This window comes from Neophocaena asiaeorientalis, unplaced genomic scaffold (genome assembly GCF_003031525.2).
Source record: "Neophocaena asiaeorientalis asiaeorientalis breed wild unplaced genomic scaffold, Neophocaena_asiaeorientalis_V1.1 scaffold15, whole genome shotgun sequence".
In the NCBI taxonomy this organism is placed as follows: domain Eukaryota; kingdom Metazoa; phylum Chordata; class Mammalia; order Artiodactyla; family Phocoenidae; genus Neophocaena; species Neophocaena asiaeorientalis.
Window position 1 is genome coordinate 1,474,834 of NW_020185328.1, and position 16,361 is coordinate 1,491,194.

The window sequence follows — 16,361 nt, forward strand, 5'->3', positions numbered from 1 at the left end:
GACTCTTCCCTGATAAAGCAAATGAGTGTCTTGTCTTCACTGCTGGGTTTGTATGCCAGCTTCAATGTTTGCTTGTTACCTCCTGATGAAGTGATGGGGGACTGATTTGGTGTTCCTAAGCCTGAATTCTCAGGGCCTCCAAAATTTTTTGTAAATCTTCAGAGTAAAAAGTCCAGTGGAGAAATCAAACGGAAGATACCAAGGAATCTGTTTCTTCTGTGATCTTGGGGCAGAGGATGGGGAGGGAGGGCTCTTTACTGGACAGTCAGAGCTTAGAGTGCAATAAACAGACCTTTGTACAGGAACGGAAGACACACATGACATAAGTAGAGGTAGAGCAGGCAAATATCTTGCTTATGCACTTCCATTTTTCCCTTTCCCATTCATGGCAGACATCACTAATCAATCATGATAATTTTTCATCCTCTAAGGTCTAAGGGGCTCTTATCAGAACTACCAGTTGATTAGACACGGCATATAAGATTTTAAAAATTCTTCTGTAGAAAGGATCCTTCTTTTCCAAACCCCAGCTTCGGGTTGGATGAGTTTTCCTGTATAGATCTGTCTTCCTCTCCCCTCTGCTCCTTTCTCTTATACTTACAAATCAAGGCTATTATTAGGACTCTGCAGAACTACTGAAAATACAGTACAGGCTCTAATTCAGGCTCAGATGAAGCTGCACTCAGGAGGCTGATTACCTGCTATGGTAACAGCAGGAGGTGGGTTTTTCTGATGTGTTTCCAGTCAGGGTCTTATTTATAGAAACTGAGAGTTTGAAGGAAACAAAACTTATTTAGTCTAATGCCACTGACTTGATTATGGGGCTCACCCAAAGTCCAAAAGTCATGGCAGAATTGGGTTGAGGACGTGGGTCTCCCAAGTCCAGCCTCCAGCTCTGATGCAGAGGAGGACTGGTGAGTGCAGCAGGAAGAAAGGAATGCTGTTTTGCCTCAGACATGCCTGAAGGCAGGCATTGATAAGGAGAGCACTGAACTTCAAGCCAGGAGGCTGAAATTCTCGTCCTGCCCTCACCCCTTGCTGGGTACCTGGGGAAGGTCATCCAACTCATTTGGCCTCACTTTCTTCCTAAGTAAAGCACGAAGGTTTGATTATATGATCTCTGGGGTTCCTTCTAATGCCCCGTCATGGGTCTCTGTGTGTCCTCCACTTCCCTGTCCCTACAGAGAGGGTAACACCATCACATGAGATAAATTTACCTAAGTCCAACAAATGAGAGAGACACACAGGGTACTGGGATCCTGGCCTGGCCTACCTGTCTCAGAGACAAATTCACTGTATCCTGCTGGGGACTTTTCCTTATTCACTGAGGTTCTGCCTCTGCCAGTATTTAGGGCATTTAGGAAGAAAGATTTCCTTCTCTCTCTTCCTGCCTCCTTTTCCTTTGCCCCACGCCCCTCCGCCCTCCCCCAAATCCAGCATAAGCCTGGCTAATTAGGACAAATTACAGCAGGTGGCAACTTGACTTTTTTTTTTTAACTTCACAATCCACCAGGGACTAAAAAGCTTTAAAGCAATTTCTCATTTAATCTTCAAACTCAAGTCTAAATTTCACTGCAATCAAAAAGCATAGATTTGATGATTCATTTCCTTCACACTTTGCAAGGTTTAATATCTTTCTTGAAAGGGATCAACACATCCTAAAGATAATTAAGCAACTGTCATTAAGAAGCAGTTGCAGTCTTCTTAACGGCCTCCCCCGACTCTGCTTCTCAGTGCCCTCTAAGTGTATACGTAAGGTGAGAAATGACTTTTCCCTTTTCTGAGGTTGATATTCCATATCCAAAAGCTTTATATCCTTTAGCTTAGACAGCCAACCAGTCTTACCTCTGAATGATGAGGTCAACTTTTAATTAATTTCTTCCATTGCATACAAAGGTCTAGAAATATTACATATCTCTCTCCTGCTACCTCCAATTTCTCTTGACCATTCATTTTTACCTATAGATTGCCCCCAAAGGCCTACCCAAAACAATTCCAGATGGCTTTTGGGTGGGGGGAACCCTATATTTGACCATTCAGCAAAGGGTCTACTGAAGGGACTTTCAAACTTTATCAAGCTTAAGAGAAGGAATTGAAATCCTGTTAAAACACAGATTCCTTGGTCCTACATGCTGAGATTTTGATTCATGGGTTTGGGGGTGTGCCCTGGGAATCTGCATTTCCTACAAGCTACCAGGTGATGCTGACGCTGTTAGTCCTTAGACCACACTTTCCATAGCTCTTGTATAGGGAACCTGGGGAGGGAGAATTAACAAACACCAGGTGCCCCAAAAGATGCTTATGTGTAGGGTGCATGGTTTGCCCATGAGAGCTTTAATTTATACCTTTTGTCCTGTTGGCCCGACTGGTGAAACATGTCCCAGACTTGATTTTAAGTGATAAGGTTCATTATCTCATCTCGTCCTTATAAAAATTCCCAGGGCAAGTATTATTATCCCATTTTGCAAAGGAGAAACTGAAGCTTGGACAGTTGAAGCAAGCTTGCCTGAGGTCATGCAGTCAGTAAGTGAAATAGCCTGGAAGTGAAGCCAAGTATGTTTTGCTCCAAATCCAGGCCTTTAACTAATGTTCATGAACCTGCCCAGCCCCATCTTACTCCTCTTCGGGGCAGGACGGACAGGGCAGGGGCATGGTCCTCAGAGGCTTCAACCTGCCATTCTTACCATTCCACAGGGAACCCCAATTTTCCAGTTATAGGCAAAAGTGAAGTTAGGAAAGGCCAATGTTAGGAGAAGAGAGGAACTAAATCAGTCAACAGAGCGAGTACTACAAAGTAGCCCAAATCTTTCAGGAGCAACTGACCTGAAGATATCAAGTGACAAATGACATAATCAGGAATGTGCTTCAGTGCAGTTTGGCCTCTCGTGCATTTCATGCAAAGAAAACAAGACTATTTATGTCTGTGAAGGGACATCAGAGATCACCTAGCAGGTGGTACTCCTTGTCAACACTCTTGAGGAATGTGAGTAGCCATGAGTAACAGTAACTACGGCTCCATTTCAACTTCACAGAGATTTTCAAGGGGGGAAGGGGGTGGGGAGGGGGGAGGGGGACAGAATCTTGGGGAGGCATGTGTGAGGGCAGCATGTGGCCCTGGAAAAGGGCCCCTCACTAGTTCTGATTTGGTCCTTATACAGACAAATCCCACTATCCTCTGAGGGTCACTGAGTCCATGCCTGTATTTTAACACCTGGAGAATCTAAGGCCTTTGTCCAAGAGAAAGTGTCTCCCTACTCTCAATGAAGGATAGTGGCTTTCCTCCCCTTGGTGGTTAAATGAGTCTTCCTGGAAGAAACAAAGAAGGGAGAGTCCTAAAAGTATGTAAGAGAACTGAGAGGTCTCAAAGGAAACTAGATTTCTCCCTCAGGTCCTCTTTTTGTCTGTAGTGTTTGTTCTCTGGGATTGTTAGTCTCCACACCTGCACACTGACTTGGCAACAGAGATGCCGATGAAACAGAGAAGCAGACACATGCATTGAACCAATATGAACAGATTTGTACATCTAAAATTAACTTAGCAATGATCTTCAAACACTTTTTGTTAATATCCAAAGAACCAAGAATTTATTTTTATGGAGGTATTTCAGAGAAACAACTAAATCACTTCAAACAGACATTCCTTCTTCTGTTCTTTCCTCCTTTGCAGGGACATGAAATATCTACATTACCCTCTTCTAGGACAAAGGACGGTGACTACTAACCTTTGTGGGTCATGCATGCTTAGAAGAAATGTGTCTGAGCAAATGTTCCCACATACCTGGAAACCAAATAAAAAATCCCGTCAACTGAGACTTCAAGGTACCCTACCTTGGGGGAGGTGAAGGTACATTTGAGTTTCCGGGGCACTCTCTCATGGGCCATTTCAGTCCACTCAGCAAACATATCATCTCGGTAAGCCAGGGAAACGTCCATGGAAACTTCTGCATTTTCTCCTGCAAGAGAAAGGATGCACAATTCAGAAACAGCTTCTGGGAAGATACTTTGGAAAGAGTTTAAAAATTCTTATAGGCTCTACCATGGAAACCAATAAGACAAAAGAGATGTATCAGTTCCTATCAAATGCCAAACGTGACTCTCCAAACCGGAGGACTTAAAAGTCATAGGATGACTGTCTAAGCTGGACGTTGGGTCCCCTCCCATAACCAACTGCTCTGCCAAGGAGTCAAAGAGCATCCACTTAAAGTCCTCCAGAGGCGGGGGTCTCACTCTCTCTGAGGCAGTTCAAATGGTCAGATTCCAACTCACGGTCAGCATTCATCCTCCTTAACTTGCACCACTGGTCCTAGGTCTGCCTGTAGGAGTCCCACAGCAGATGAGATCCTTTTTCCACAAAAGTTCCTTAGGCACTTGAAACCTGCAACTCATCTGCCTGTGTTTCCTCTCCTCTCTGATAAAAATGACCAACTTTTTCAGCCACCCCTCAGAGACATGATTTAAGTACCTTGGGTGCTTTCTTCAGGACACAATCTAGTCTGAAAGCATCCTTTTTAAAAATTATCCCCAAGAAGCTCTCAAATATAGGCTCTGCTGCTTCTCAAAACCCCTTCTTCAGAGTATGGACGAAGTTAATATAAGAGGTAAAGGGTTTTTCCAAATTAAAGACTTATGCACAGACAGGAATATAATAATAAGTTCATAATTGTGCAAAGGAACGTTCACATACACTTCCATATCAATAAGGACCATGAATGGGTTTAACTCACCATAGGACTCATTAAGGAGATTAGAGTAATAAAAACTGCCTCTACCCATTTTGTCTGTTTTATACTCTGTTGAGCAAGCTCAAGAACAGAGGAGTCTTAATGGAGGAAAAAAAGCACAGACTACATTTCCAAAATGACCTTGGTTGGGGTTATGAGACTGGGCTCAGTTCTAGGCTCTGGAACCTGAATATCAGGTCACAAGGGAAAGATAAGAATAACTGCTGTCTGGAAAATTAGGGCTGTTCTTTCCACTGACCCAGCGTGGCTTGTAGACAATTTGACAGTGCGGTGAATCCCTGGTTCTCTGAGGAAATCTAGGAAGAGAAGGAAATAATGCAGGAAAGAAGGAATTTGAGGCCATTCTGATATAGACCAAACCTTCATTAACATCAGTACCCGCTCCTTTATTAGTATCATTTAAACCCTCAGTCATTAATAATGAACTATCAGAAAAAGAAAGTAAAAAAAAAAAATCCCATTTAGAATCACATCAAAAAGAATAAAATACCTAGGAATAAACTTAACCAAGAAGATAAAAGACCTATACTCTGCAAACTGTAAAATACTGATGAAGGAAACTGAAGATGATACAAAGAAGTGGAAAGATCTCCCATGCTCTTGTATTGGAATAATTAATATTGTTAAAATGGCCATGCTACCCAGAGCTATCTACAGATTTAATGCAGTCTCTATGAAAATACCCATGACCTTTTTCACAGAACTAAGACAAATAACCCTAAAATTTATATGGAACCACAAAAGACCCAGAATTGCCAAAGCAATATTTAGATAAAAAGAATAAAGCTGGAGGTGTCACCTTCCCAGATTTCAGACTATACTACAAAGCTACAGTAATCAAAACAGCATGGTACTGGCACAAAAACAGATACATAGATCAATGGAACAGAACAGTGAGCCCAGAAATAAACCCAAACACCTGTGGTCAATTAGTCTATGAGAAAGAAAGCAAGAATATACAATGGAGAAAAGACAGTCACTTTATTAAGTAGTGCTGGGGAAACTGGACAGCTACATGTAAAAGAATGAGATTACAACATTTCCTCACACCATATATAAAAATAAACTCAAAATTGATTAAAGACCTAAATGTAGAACATGACACCATAAAGAAGATAACATAGGCAGAACACTCTTTGACATAAATCACAGCAATATTTTTTTGGATTTGTCCCCTAAGGCAAAAGAAACAAAAGCAAAAATAAACAAATGGGACCTAATTAAACGTAAAAGTTTTTGCATGCAAAGGAAAGCAATGATAAAACAAAAAGACAGCCTACAGAATGGGAGAAAATATATGCAAATGATGCAACTGACAAGGGATTAATATCCAAAATATACAAACAGCTCATACAACTCAATATCAAAAAAACAAACAATCCAGTTAAAAAATGGGCAGAAGACTTGAATAGACATTTTTCCAAAGAAGATATACAGATGGCCAACAGGCACACGAAAAGATGCTCAACATTTCTAATATTAGAGAAATGCAAGTCAAAGCACAGTGAGATATTACCTCACACAAGTGTTGGTGAGGATGTAGAGAAAAAAGAACTCTGTACACTGTTGGTGGGAATGTAAATTGGTGCAGTCACTACAGAAAACAGTATGGAGGTTCCTCAAAAAACTAAAAATAGAACTACCATACAATCCAGCAATTCCACTCCTGGGTATATATCCAGAAAAAATGAAAACACTAATTCGAAAAGATACATGCACCCTAATGTTCACAGCAGCACTATTTTCAGTAGCCAAGATATGGAAGCAATCCAAGTGTCCACCGACAGACAAATGGATAAAGATGTGGTATAAATATATATATATATATATACACACACACATATATAAATACACACATACACACATAAGCACACACAATGGAATATTACTCAGCCATAAAAAAGAATGAAGTTCTGCCATTTGCAGCTATGTGAATGGACCTAGAGAATATTATGCTTTGCTTATGTCAGAGAAAGACAAATGCTATATGATATCACTTACATGTGGAATCTAAAAAATAATACAAACGAATGTATATAGCAAAATAGAAACAGATATAGAAAACAAACTAGTGGTTACCTGCAGGGAGAGGGAAGGGGTGAGTGGCATGTAAGGGGTATGAGATTAAGAGATACAAACTGCTATGTATAAAATAAAAAAACAACAAGGGTATATTGTATAGCATAGGGGATTACAGCCATTATTTTATAATAACTGTTAATAGAGTATAATCTGTAAAAAAAAAAAAAAACCTGAATCTCTATGCTGTATATCTGAAACTAATATAATACTGTAAATTAACTACACTTCAATGAAAAATTAACAAAAGATAATAAATCTCAAACATGGTGAACTGGCTACTTATGTTTTCCTCCTCTCACTCCTGAAACTCCAAAAAAAAAACCAAACAACAAACAAAAAAACAGTAAAAGAACACAAAGGATATTAAATCACAAGGGGAAAAAAAAATGGTAGTGACATGAGCAAACCAGAGACTGCAACAATTTTTTCGAAGATGAAAAACAGATGGAGTAGGATTTCCTGACAGCCAGAGATGGGCACAGCCGAAACTCCACAGAAGGGATATTTTGGAAAAGTGAGCCAACATGTCCAACAGACCCCCAAGCCACTCAGAACTGGAAAGCACTAGGTGTGACATAAGACAGAAGAGGCAAGATGCTGACAACAGAGTAGTGGGGTCAAAGTCTGTACACAGAATCGCTGGAACCCTAGTTCTCATCCATCTTCCCATCTCCACATAGTCCAGGAGACTCTGGACTTGAGGACACCAGGCTGTGCAGAGACCCAGGGCTGAGAATGGATAATAAGAGTCTGTATAAGAAACTGTGGGATGCCTGGCTTGGCAGAAGCAATGCTCAGAGTTTGTGTATCCTCTTGGTTAGGCACCAGAATGGCTACAACTGTTTGTCACTTGGCAGCCTCAGTGGTCCAAAGAAAGAACTGAGCAGAGATCCCATCTGTGAGTTGAATATTAGGCACCAGGGTACCTCCTTTTCATTTCTAACATTGTGATTAGGAATTCGGACTTTCAACTCTGTCGAAAGGGCACTTCCAGAACCACAGAACTCAACAGTATAAATCTGAAAGGTATAAAGGAAGTTATCAATTCTCATATTGTGCTCCTTGGAGGACCAGGGTTCAGAGCAGCACTGGCCTTAGACACAGCACAGCAGGAGGGGCCCTGAATCTGGGCGCCACACTTTTCAAGGGTCCCGCTCGGTCTGGCCCTTTTCCAGCTGTTCTCTTCCTCTCCAGATGAGAAGACCCTGAAGTGAAGAGGACATGTCCATCAAGAGCCTAACCCCTTCCACAATTTTTGGAACATAGTCCAGGAACTCAGGATCCCAGAATACATACCCAGACAGCTCTGAGCCTACTTCCACATCGTGGGACTGGGGGGGACCTCTTCCCCAGATCTGGCCTCCCAGAGGGAACTACACGACTACTTGTGCACCCTTGGGCTCAGGAGTGCTCAAAGGGCTGCTGTTTGGAGGAGGATACAGACAGAGACTGAGCTTGGAGGGTGGGGTGTCCACACAGAAACACACTCTCTGTATGGGATGGAGCCAGGGGTGGGAAGAAAAGACATCTAGAAGCCCACACTCGCTGGTCCATCACATTTTTGGCACAGAATTCCAAGGCATCCAAGAATCTTAAATTCACATCCAGACTTGCAGTGCATTACGAAAGTAAATTTGTTACAATTGGATGATAAGACTTATTTGGCTTAATAATTTGGTAAGCCAAGTTTATCACTTTAAAAATATTTAGACATGTGGCAGCCATGCCTTCATAGGTACTCTTACCTTGTACCCCACAAATGTTAGGAGTGGGCCTGGTACAGAGTACAGAGTACAGGGTACAGGCCCTGGTACAGGGCCTGGTGCCTCTGGGAGAGAAAGGGCCAGACAGACTGGCCTCCTGGCCTGCTCCAGCTTTAAAAGTTATTGCCACCTGTTGGGAATCCCCAGACTGTTTTAAAATATGCTGTTAAAAACAAACAAAAGGGGTTTCCCTGGTGGCGCAGTGGTTGAGAGTCCACCTGCCGATGCTAGGGGACACGGGTTCGTGCCCCAGTCTGGGAAGATCCCACATGCCGTGGAGCGGCTGGCTGGGCCTGTGAGCCATGGCGACTAAGCCTGCACGTCCGGAGCCTGTGCTCCACAACGGGAGGGGCCACAACAGTGAGAGGCCTGCGTACCACAAAAAAAAAAAAAAAAAAAAAATTTTAAACACTGTTTTCGTGTACAATTACTCTGTGTTAGGTCCTCGTGACTTCCGTGCTTTCATTTAAATGACCTCATGAAACAACTTATAAAGTGGGCATGGATATTTCCTTTTGATTAGTGAGTAAACCGAGGTCCTCAGATATGAAGTGACTTGCCTAAAGTTGTATGATTGTTGGTAACATGAGAAAGAGAAGTATTTTGAAACTGTCTTAAAAGACAACCATCTTATTTGTATGGCTTAAAGAAAACTGGGTAACTTGTGATGAAAGAAGCCCCTCAAACTAGTCACAAACTATGAATAGGTAGGTCTTTAATAAAAGCAAGTCTCCGCGTGTACACTGTCCCCTTCGGTCATCACACCCGTCCTATAAAGAAGTTAGTTATATAAATTGTCCAAGAGTACATGGCTAGTAATTGCAGAGCTGGGCCTTAAACCTCAGTCCGGATCACCCCAGACCCCACCATCCTCTGTTACCTTCGTTGGTAGAAACAGAATTCAAAAGAAACTTAACAGTTGAATCAAACACACTGCATGCAGAGACCACTCAACTCCGACCAAACACAACTTTCTACAGGAGAGAAACACACCATTACTTCAGAAAACTGACTGGAGGAGTGTGATGTGACCCCTCCCCCGCCCCCCGCCCCAGCGTGGAGTTGGAAGCCTGGCGACGCTTGTGTTCATGTTGTGGATCTGGCCCTAACCAGGTGTGCAGTCAGGGACAGAAGTGAGCCCCGTGGACTGGGGGCAGCTGCTTTCAGCTCCAGCCATCATCGTAAGGCAGCACAGGTCTTCCGACCAGACCTGCTGCTTCTTTCAAGAGAAGCCAGAAATGCAGATGGTTATACAACATCTCTCAATCTTTAAATGTCAATAACCAATTCGCTAGAAGTAAAAGGAAACAAAATCTCTGCGCAGGTCAGCTAATAAGACATCAGGCAAGCTGTGTCATTCTTTGGGGGGACACTTTTCCTACTCCCCCCACACCACCGTTCTTTTCTTTCCATTTCAGCATTAGGCGAAGTTCTTTCTAAAGCTTTCTATTTTGGTTCATGAACTTTACCACATACCCTGCCTAATCCTCACACATCACCTCCTTACTTCCTTTGCCATCTGGGGGCAGGTGTTATCATTCCTGTTTGTGAGGCAGAGAAGCCAAGACTCAGAAAGCTTCACCCCTAGAAACATCAGACACTCAAGCTTCTAGAGTTTCATGGCGTATAATTCTTACAGAAACCACAGGGAGAATGGCCAGTTCAAGTGGCCCTCGAGCCTTCCCTGGCTGGACTCTGTGATCTCCCCTACCCACCCTGCCATGAACATTCAGGTTCCTTACCCTGTTGGAATAGGACTTGCCTCCTAGGATTCTGTGATCATTAAATCAGTTACTACAAGAAAAATCCTTAGAATAGTGCAGAAAGCATGAAGGGTTAGCTATTGTTTTTATCATTTTATTAGGGAAGTGAAAGTCAGTCTTATACTTACTTTAATTCAAAATAATTACCGGGTTTCAGGGACATGGAACCTTCCACTATGAACCCGTATCCAAACCTGGAACACAAAACTCAGAAAAAGGAAAACACTGGGCAGAGAAATACAGCAAAGCTCTGAAGTCAGCCACCAGAATCACTTCCTCTTCTGTCTCCAATGGACTCGGAAACAAAGTTCAGCTTTAATGACTATGTTGCATGTAATAAAACACTGGTCTCCTGACACCCCTCCCCTCCCCACAGAGATAATGAAAGTAAAGCATCCAATTTGAACTCCCAGGGAGAATGGCAGGAAGGCCAAGGCTACCTCTGGCACCTGGAGAACCTTCCCTATAAAACAAGGATGCTGGTTATACCAGTTCCATGGGGTAAAGCTGTGAAGTATATCAGCATAGGGCATTTATAGATTTGAAATGCATGGTTTTCCACACCTAAACGAGACCAGCAGCTTTGCTATCCTGTGGGTTGTTGGAGCCTCGCGTTTCTCAAATGGCTTTGGAGACACATTTTGGTTGCAGGGAAAATCCATTCTCAATACTGGGAAGGGAGGTGTGGAAAGGCACACTCGGTTTTTCCATCCTGTTATGGGAGCAGTGCTCTGATGTGAGGAACCTGCACTCCAGGGTTCCGGAGAAGCAGACACAGACTGCAGAGTATCATTACAAGCAGAAAGATCTGTGCCTTTCCATATTGGGAAGTATAGACCAATCATATCCTTAAGAAGCATTTATCTCTGTATGAGTTAAAACGCCCTGCCCTGGGCTTCCCTGGTGGCGCAGTGGTTGGGAGTCCGCCTGCCGATGCAGGGGACACGGGTTCGTGCCCCGGGAAGATCCCACATGCCGCGGAGTGGCTGGGCCCGTGAGCCATGGCCGCTGGGCCTGCGCGTGCGGAGCCTGTGCTCCGCAACGGGAGAGGCCACAACAGTGAGAGGCCCGCGTACGGGGGAGGGAAACAACGCCCTGCCCTTCATGAGAAAAGTGTTTGCCAATCAGTTTTCTGAAGACAAGTGGAAGGCCAGAGAGGTGAGCCAGTCCTTAGCATAAGCCAAAAATGGTGGGGGGACAAATAGCTAGGAAAACAGTGTGAGCACCTCAAGAAACCTAGGGCCGCTGCTTAAGGTAAGAATGGTCCCTGTGGGAGGAGGGGCTAAAGTGATGAAAGATGAGCCTTCCTTGAGGAAAAAGAAAGAAAGTAATCAAAATGCTTCTTACTTACACTTTTAGAAACAGGTATTTGCCAGCCAGGATAGTACAAAGAGCTTGGCGGCCAAACAGATCTGCTTTTCAATTTAATCTTTATGTCTTCCTAGCTAAGAGACCTGAAATGTCTTAGTTTCCACCTCTGCAATATAGAAATAGTGGGACCTACTTCTCAAGGCTGTTGACAAGACCACTTGGCATATAGGTACTTAAAAATACTCACTCCCTTTCCATCCAGTCCTAGGATGGTTATGTTATATTATTGATCAATTAACTGGAAATAAAGGGGAAAAGGGGGAGGACAAGTTACATTAAGAGCTATTAAAGAAGTATTTTATGGTTGTCAAAAGCTTTTCAGTTCCCTAAGAAACCTTGATTTCCCTGGGCCCTTGTTCTGGGAAAAAAATTAAAGAGATTTCAAAATGCTCACATGCATTCCCACGTTACATAGGGGAGCTACCAGTCACCAGGTTTGTTTGGGTAACCTCAGAAGGAGGCCGTGCAGACCAGCCTCCTCCCAGCCTCCTGCAGACATATAATCTGAGGTTATTTATGCCAGCATTCCTACCCTGATCAAAAACTCCCTGACCTGGCTTGTATTTTCTTGACGTTTTCAATTAAGGAAATAACAAAACCAGCCCTGTCCAATATCCACGGTTAGGTCTGGCAAAAAAGGACTCAGCTAATTATAAATTTGGTCTGCGCTGTTTTCTTAAGATGCCCTAGAGGCCTGGGTGTAAGCAGTTATAAAATGAATGAGTACAATTATTTCCCGAACCAGCCTAACAGTTTAGTTCACACCACCTCTCTCATTTTTCCCCCATCACGTCAAGCATTTGCGTTGTGGAGAAATATTTTCCACATGTAGGAAGACATTTTTCTAAGCATCATCAGAATGATCCCTTGCTATATTCTGAAGCAGTATCTCCTAATTGAAGTAAGCTGTCTATGAAACATGACTAGGGCATAGGGGAATGTTCCACACATCAGGCCCTTTGCAGTTAGAAAACATCCACTCACGCATATTGCACCCTACTGGACTGCTTAAAGGCTATACATTTGGAAAAGTAGCTGAGGCATCAAATGTTTTGTAAACAAATGAATCTGCAGGACCACAGAATATAGAAAAAGTACATCCTGGTGTTCACTGGGCTGTAGAATAGTCCCTTCCCCTTCCAACTCAGCTCACTTGCCCTGAGGGGTCTCATCTGCTCTTGCGACACCAGCCACCTCTCAAGTTCAGATTCCTCTCCTAAGTTTCAAATCTGCACGCTCACTACCCACTGGATGGCTTTATTTCTGTGGTTCAGAAAAGAAAGCCAAACCACCAAATCTGGTCAATTCTCTCAGCTCATCAAGTCTTGCAGATTTATCCCCATCTCTCTCCTCACCACCACTCCCCGTGCTCAAGGTCACCATCATTTCGGGTCTAGATGACACAAACACATGCCCCATGCCTGTGTTTCACACTGTAGCCAGATAGATGATTTCTGAGATACCTTCAATGTCTTTACATTACCCTCAGTCTAATGTCGAAACTCCTTAAATGGCACAGGAGACTAAGATCTGACACTTGGTTAGCATCCCAGGGTCTCATCTCGCAAACTCTTCCCTATTCCTGCCTCCCCAGACTAGTCACCTTAGCCCGCCATCCTGCCTCCAGCCTGGAAGATGGGTAAGAGTTCAGGCTCTGGAGAGAGGCAGCCTGGAATCACGGCCCACCTTGGCCACTTGGTGGCCAAGTAGGCAAGGTGTGCAACAGTAGGCAAGCCACTGAACTTCTCTCTCTATAAAAGGGGGAGAACAGCATGCCCATGTCCTATGGTTGTGAGGACTAAACGTGCCAATCACTCAGCACAGCCCTGGCGTACAGTAAGCACTCAGTAAACGCTGACTGCTTTTGTAAGTCTGCTACTCAAGGTTACCTACACTTACTGCACTTGGGGTCCCTGCTTGCATACCAGGTGTTTAATAGGTGTCCCCTTTGAGAGGAGGAATTACAAAAGAGCTTCTTTGCCTCTGGGCTGCAGACAGTACTCGGCAGGTAGTGCATGGCATTCCCACTCGTGCCAGAACAACTCCTGCTCATCCTCTAGAATTCTACAGATTCATTCCCGCCTCCCCTCACCCACTAAAACGGATGAAGTGCCCCTCCTCTTGCTCGCACAGTACCCTGTGTGTCCAGCGCTGTAACACGTGTCCTACTGCAGTTCAGCTACCTATTTACCTGTATCTCTTTCCCTACCCACCTCCCACTTAGACTGAGAGGTTCATGAAAGCCAGGGACTACCTCAGTTTTGCTCACAGCTATATCATCCATGTCTTTACAAATCAGATAGTCATTAAATATTTGCCAAATTAATGAATGTCATTCTTCTTCCTCCGAATATTCCTACAATCCAAAATTCCCTCCATCACTCCATCACCTCTATAACAAACGTGTGTAGTCTATAGTTTGCTGTGTTCTGGTGGCATTCACTTTCTTTTCCCCACTGCCTGCTTCCTTTCTCCCCCCACCCGCCCCCACCAACACACACACACACACACACACACACACACACACACACACACACTCAGAAAAAAGGATGTTCCTCAAATTTGGCCAAGGGTCCCATCAAGAAGCAATATGCCTGTTCCCAGGACTGGGTGGAAGGGGAGGGAGCCTGAGGGAGGCACGGTCTCCTTCCTCCCTCTCCATCTGAATTATAATATGGGGTTGCAGTAGGTGTTCTGCTTCAGAGGGCTAGTAGGGGTAAAGGAGGAGAAAGGATGTAGCCACAGGGACTAGAAACCAAATAGTCCTCTGACCTGTTCTAGAGTTCAAGATTTAAGTAAAGCAATAAAAAGATGGGTCTTTGAGGTGTGTACCATGCCTGCCCAAGTCTATAGGGATAAGAGAATAGGTGGCACTACTGGCAAGAGACTTCAGAGAAGAAAAACTGTACAGCACCCATTTGGGTATAACACGTCAGGTCTCTGGTAATCTACTCAAGCCTATTTTTCCAGGACAGAAAAGAAGCCCATCAGGAACTCATAACAGGATGTCATAACAGCTGGTGTGGCCACCAAGATGGAATAATGTACCTCTGAAACCTCTAATTCTAAATGGACCATCCAATCCAATTCATTTTTTCCTCCACCAAATATGTTTAAGCACCTACTAGTTTCTGTGCACAACAGTGGGGATGAAAAAGACATACAAGGCAAAGTCATTGCCCTCGATTGTTCACAGTATGGTGGGGAAGGCAGGCATATACATAAATAAGTATTATCTCATGTGGGTAGTACATCTAAAGTAGGTATATACAGTCAGTCCTCTATATACAGACGCAGAACCTGCAGATATACAAGGCTGACTGTACTGCACCATTTTATATAAAGGACTTGGGCGTCCATGAATTTTGATATTCAGGTGGATCCTGTAACCAATCCCCCAGGGATATCGAGGGATGGCTGTAGTCAGCACAAAGATGTCAAGAGTGCTAGGTAGGGGGACAAGAAATGCAGCATGGAATGCACGATCTTCTAGATTATCTCATCTAGAAGAGATGATGTTTAACTGTGAATCACAGGATGAGTAAGAGTTCACTAGGTAAGGAAGCAGGAGAAGAAATTACAGGCAGAGGGAGCCGCATGCCTAAAGAGTCACGGAAGCAAAAAATAGGACAGTGTGGTCAGAGAAATCAACTAATTCAATATGGCAGGGAATGGGAAAAGGAGTGGAGAAAACAGACAAGGTTGAGAGGAGAAAGGATTTTCTGACAAAGAGAAGAAACATGCTCTGAACACTGCATTTTATTTCTTTATTTATTTTAATATTTTACTTATTTATTTTTTTTGGCTGGGTTGAGTCTTCGTTGCTGCGCGCAGACTTTCTCTAGTTGTGGCAAGCGGGGGCTACTCTTCATTGCCGTGCACGGGCTTCTCATTGCGGTGGCTTCTCTAGTTGCAGAGCACGGGCTCTAGGCACGTGGGCTCAGTAGTTGTGGCTCGTTGGCTCTAGAGAGCAGGCTCAGTAGTTGTGGTGCACGGGCTTAGTTGCTCTGTGGCATGTGGGATCCTCCCGGACCAGGGATCAAACCTGTGTCCCCTGCATTGGCAGGCGGATTCTTAACCACTGCACCACCAGAGAAGTCCCAGCATTTTCTTTAGAAGGATGTTTAAGCAAAGAGATCTGGCAGCTGTGTGAAAGGCTGACTGGGATAAGGTGGGGGAAGGGGTAGAGAGATGGAGAAGAAACTGTGGCCCGCTGCACTTACACAGTTTTCAGCATGTTTAAGATTATTTCATCTCATAGTAAAGGTCACCAGAAGGACCTTCCCCATTTTCCAAGGAATTTGAACTCAACAATGAGCCAATCTTTTCCTAAAAAAGCTAGAGAAATCAGAACCATCCAAGCTGGCAAGTGTTAAAACACTGGAAAGCAAATGTGGCCACACTGCTCTTTCCTATTCGACCATAATCAACATAAATGTGGAGTGAAAACAAACTTGAGAGCCAAGGGAGGGAAACACACAGTGGGTTTCTTTGCTTTCTCCCCAGGACACCATCAGTGCACAGAGCATCTAGAATAATAGCCAGTGTGATGGTTATGAAAATCTACCTGCCTCTCCCTCTCCCTCTCTCCCTCTCTCTCCCTCTCTCTCTCCCCCCCCCCCCCCCCCCCACCATAGGAAC

The 16,361-nt window shown here is 43.9% G+C and overlaps 1 protein-coding gene across 2 annotated transcripts in view; it reads right to left on the bottom strand.

Annotated features, from left to right (window-relative positions):
* WLS (Wnt ligand secretion mediator) overlaps positions 1–16,361 on the bottom strand; it is a 106,518-nt gene that overhangs the window by 37,215 nt on the left and 52,942 nt on the right. For both annotated transcript variants that reach the window (XM_024734641.1, XM_024734640.1), the window contains exon 3: positions 3,828–3,952. In XM_024734641.1, the coding sequence (XP_024590409.1) occupies positions 3,828–3,952 (125 nt within the window). The remainder of the gene's footprint in view (positions 1–3,827; positions 3,953–16,361) is intronic.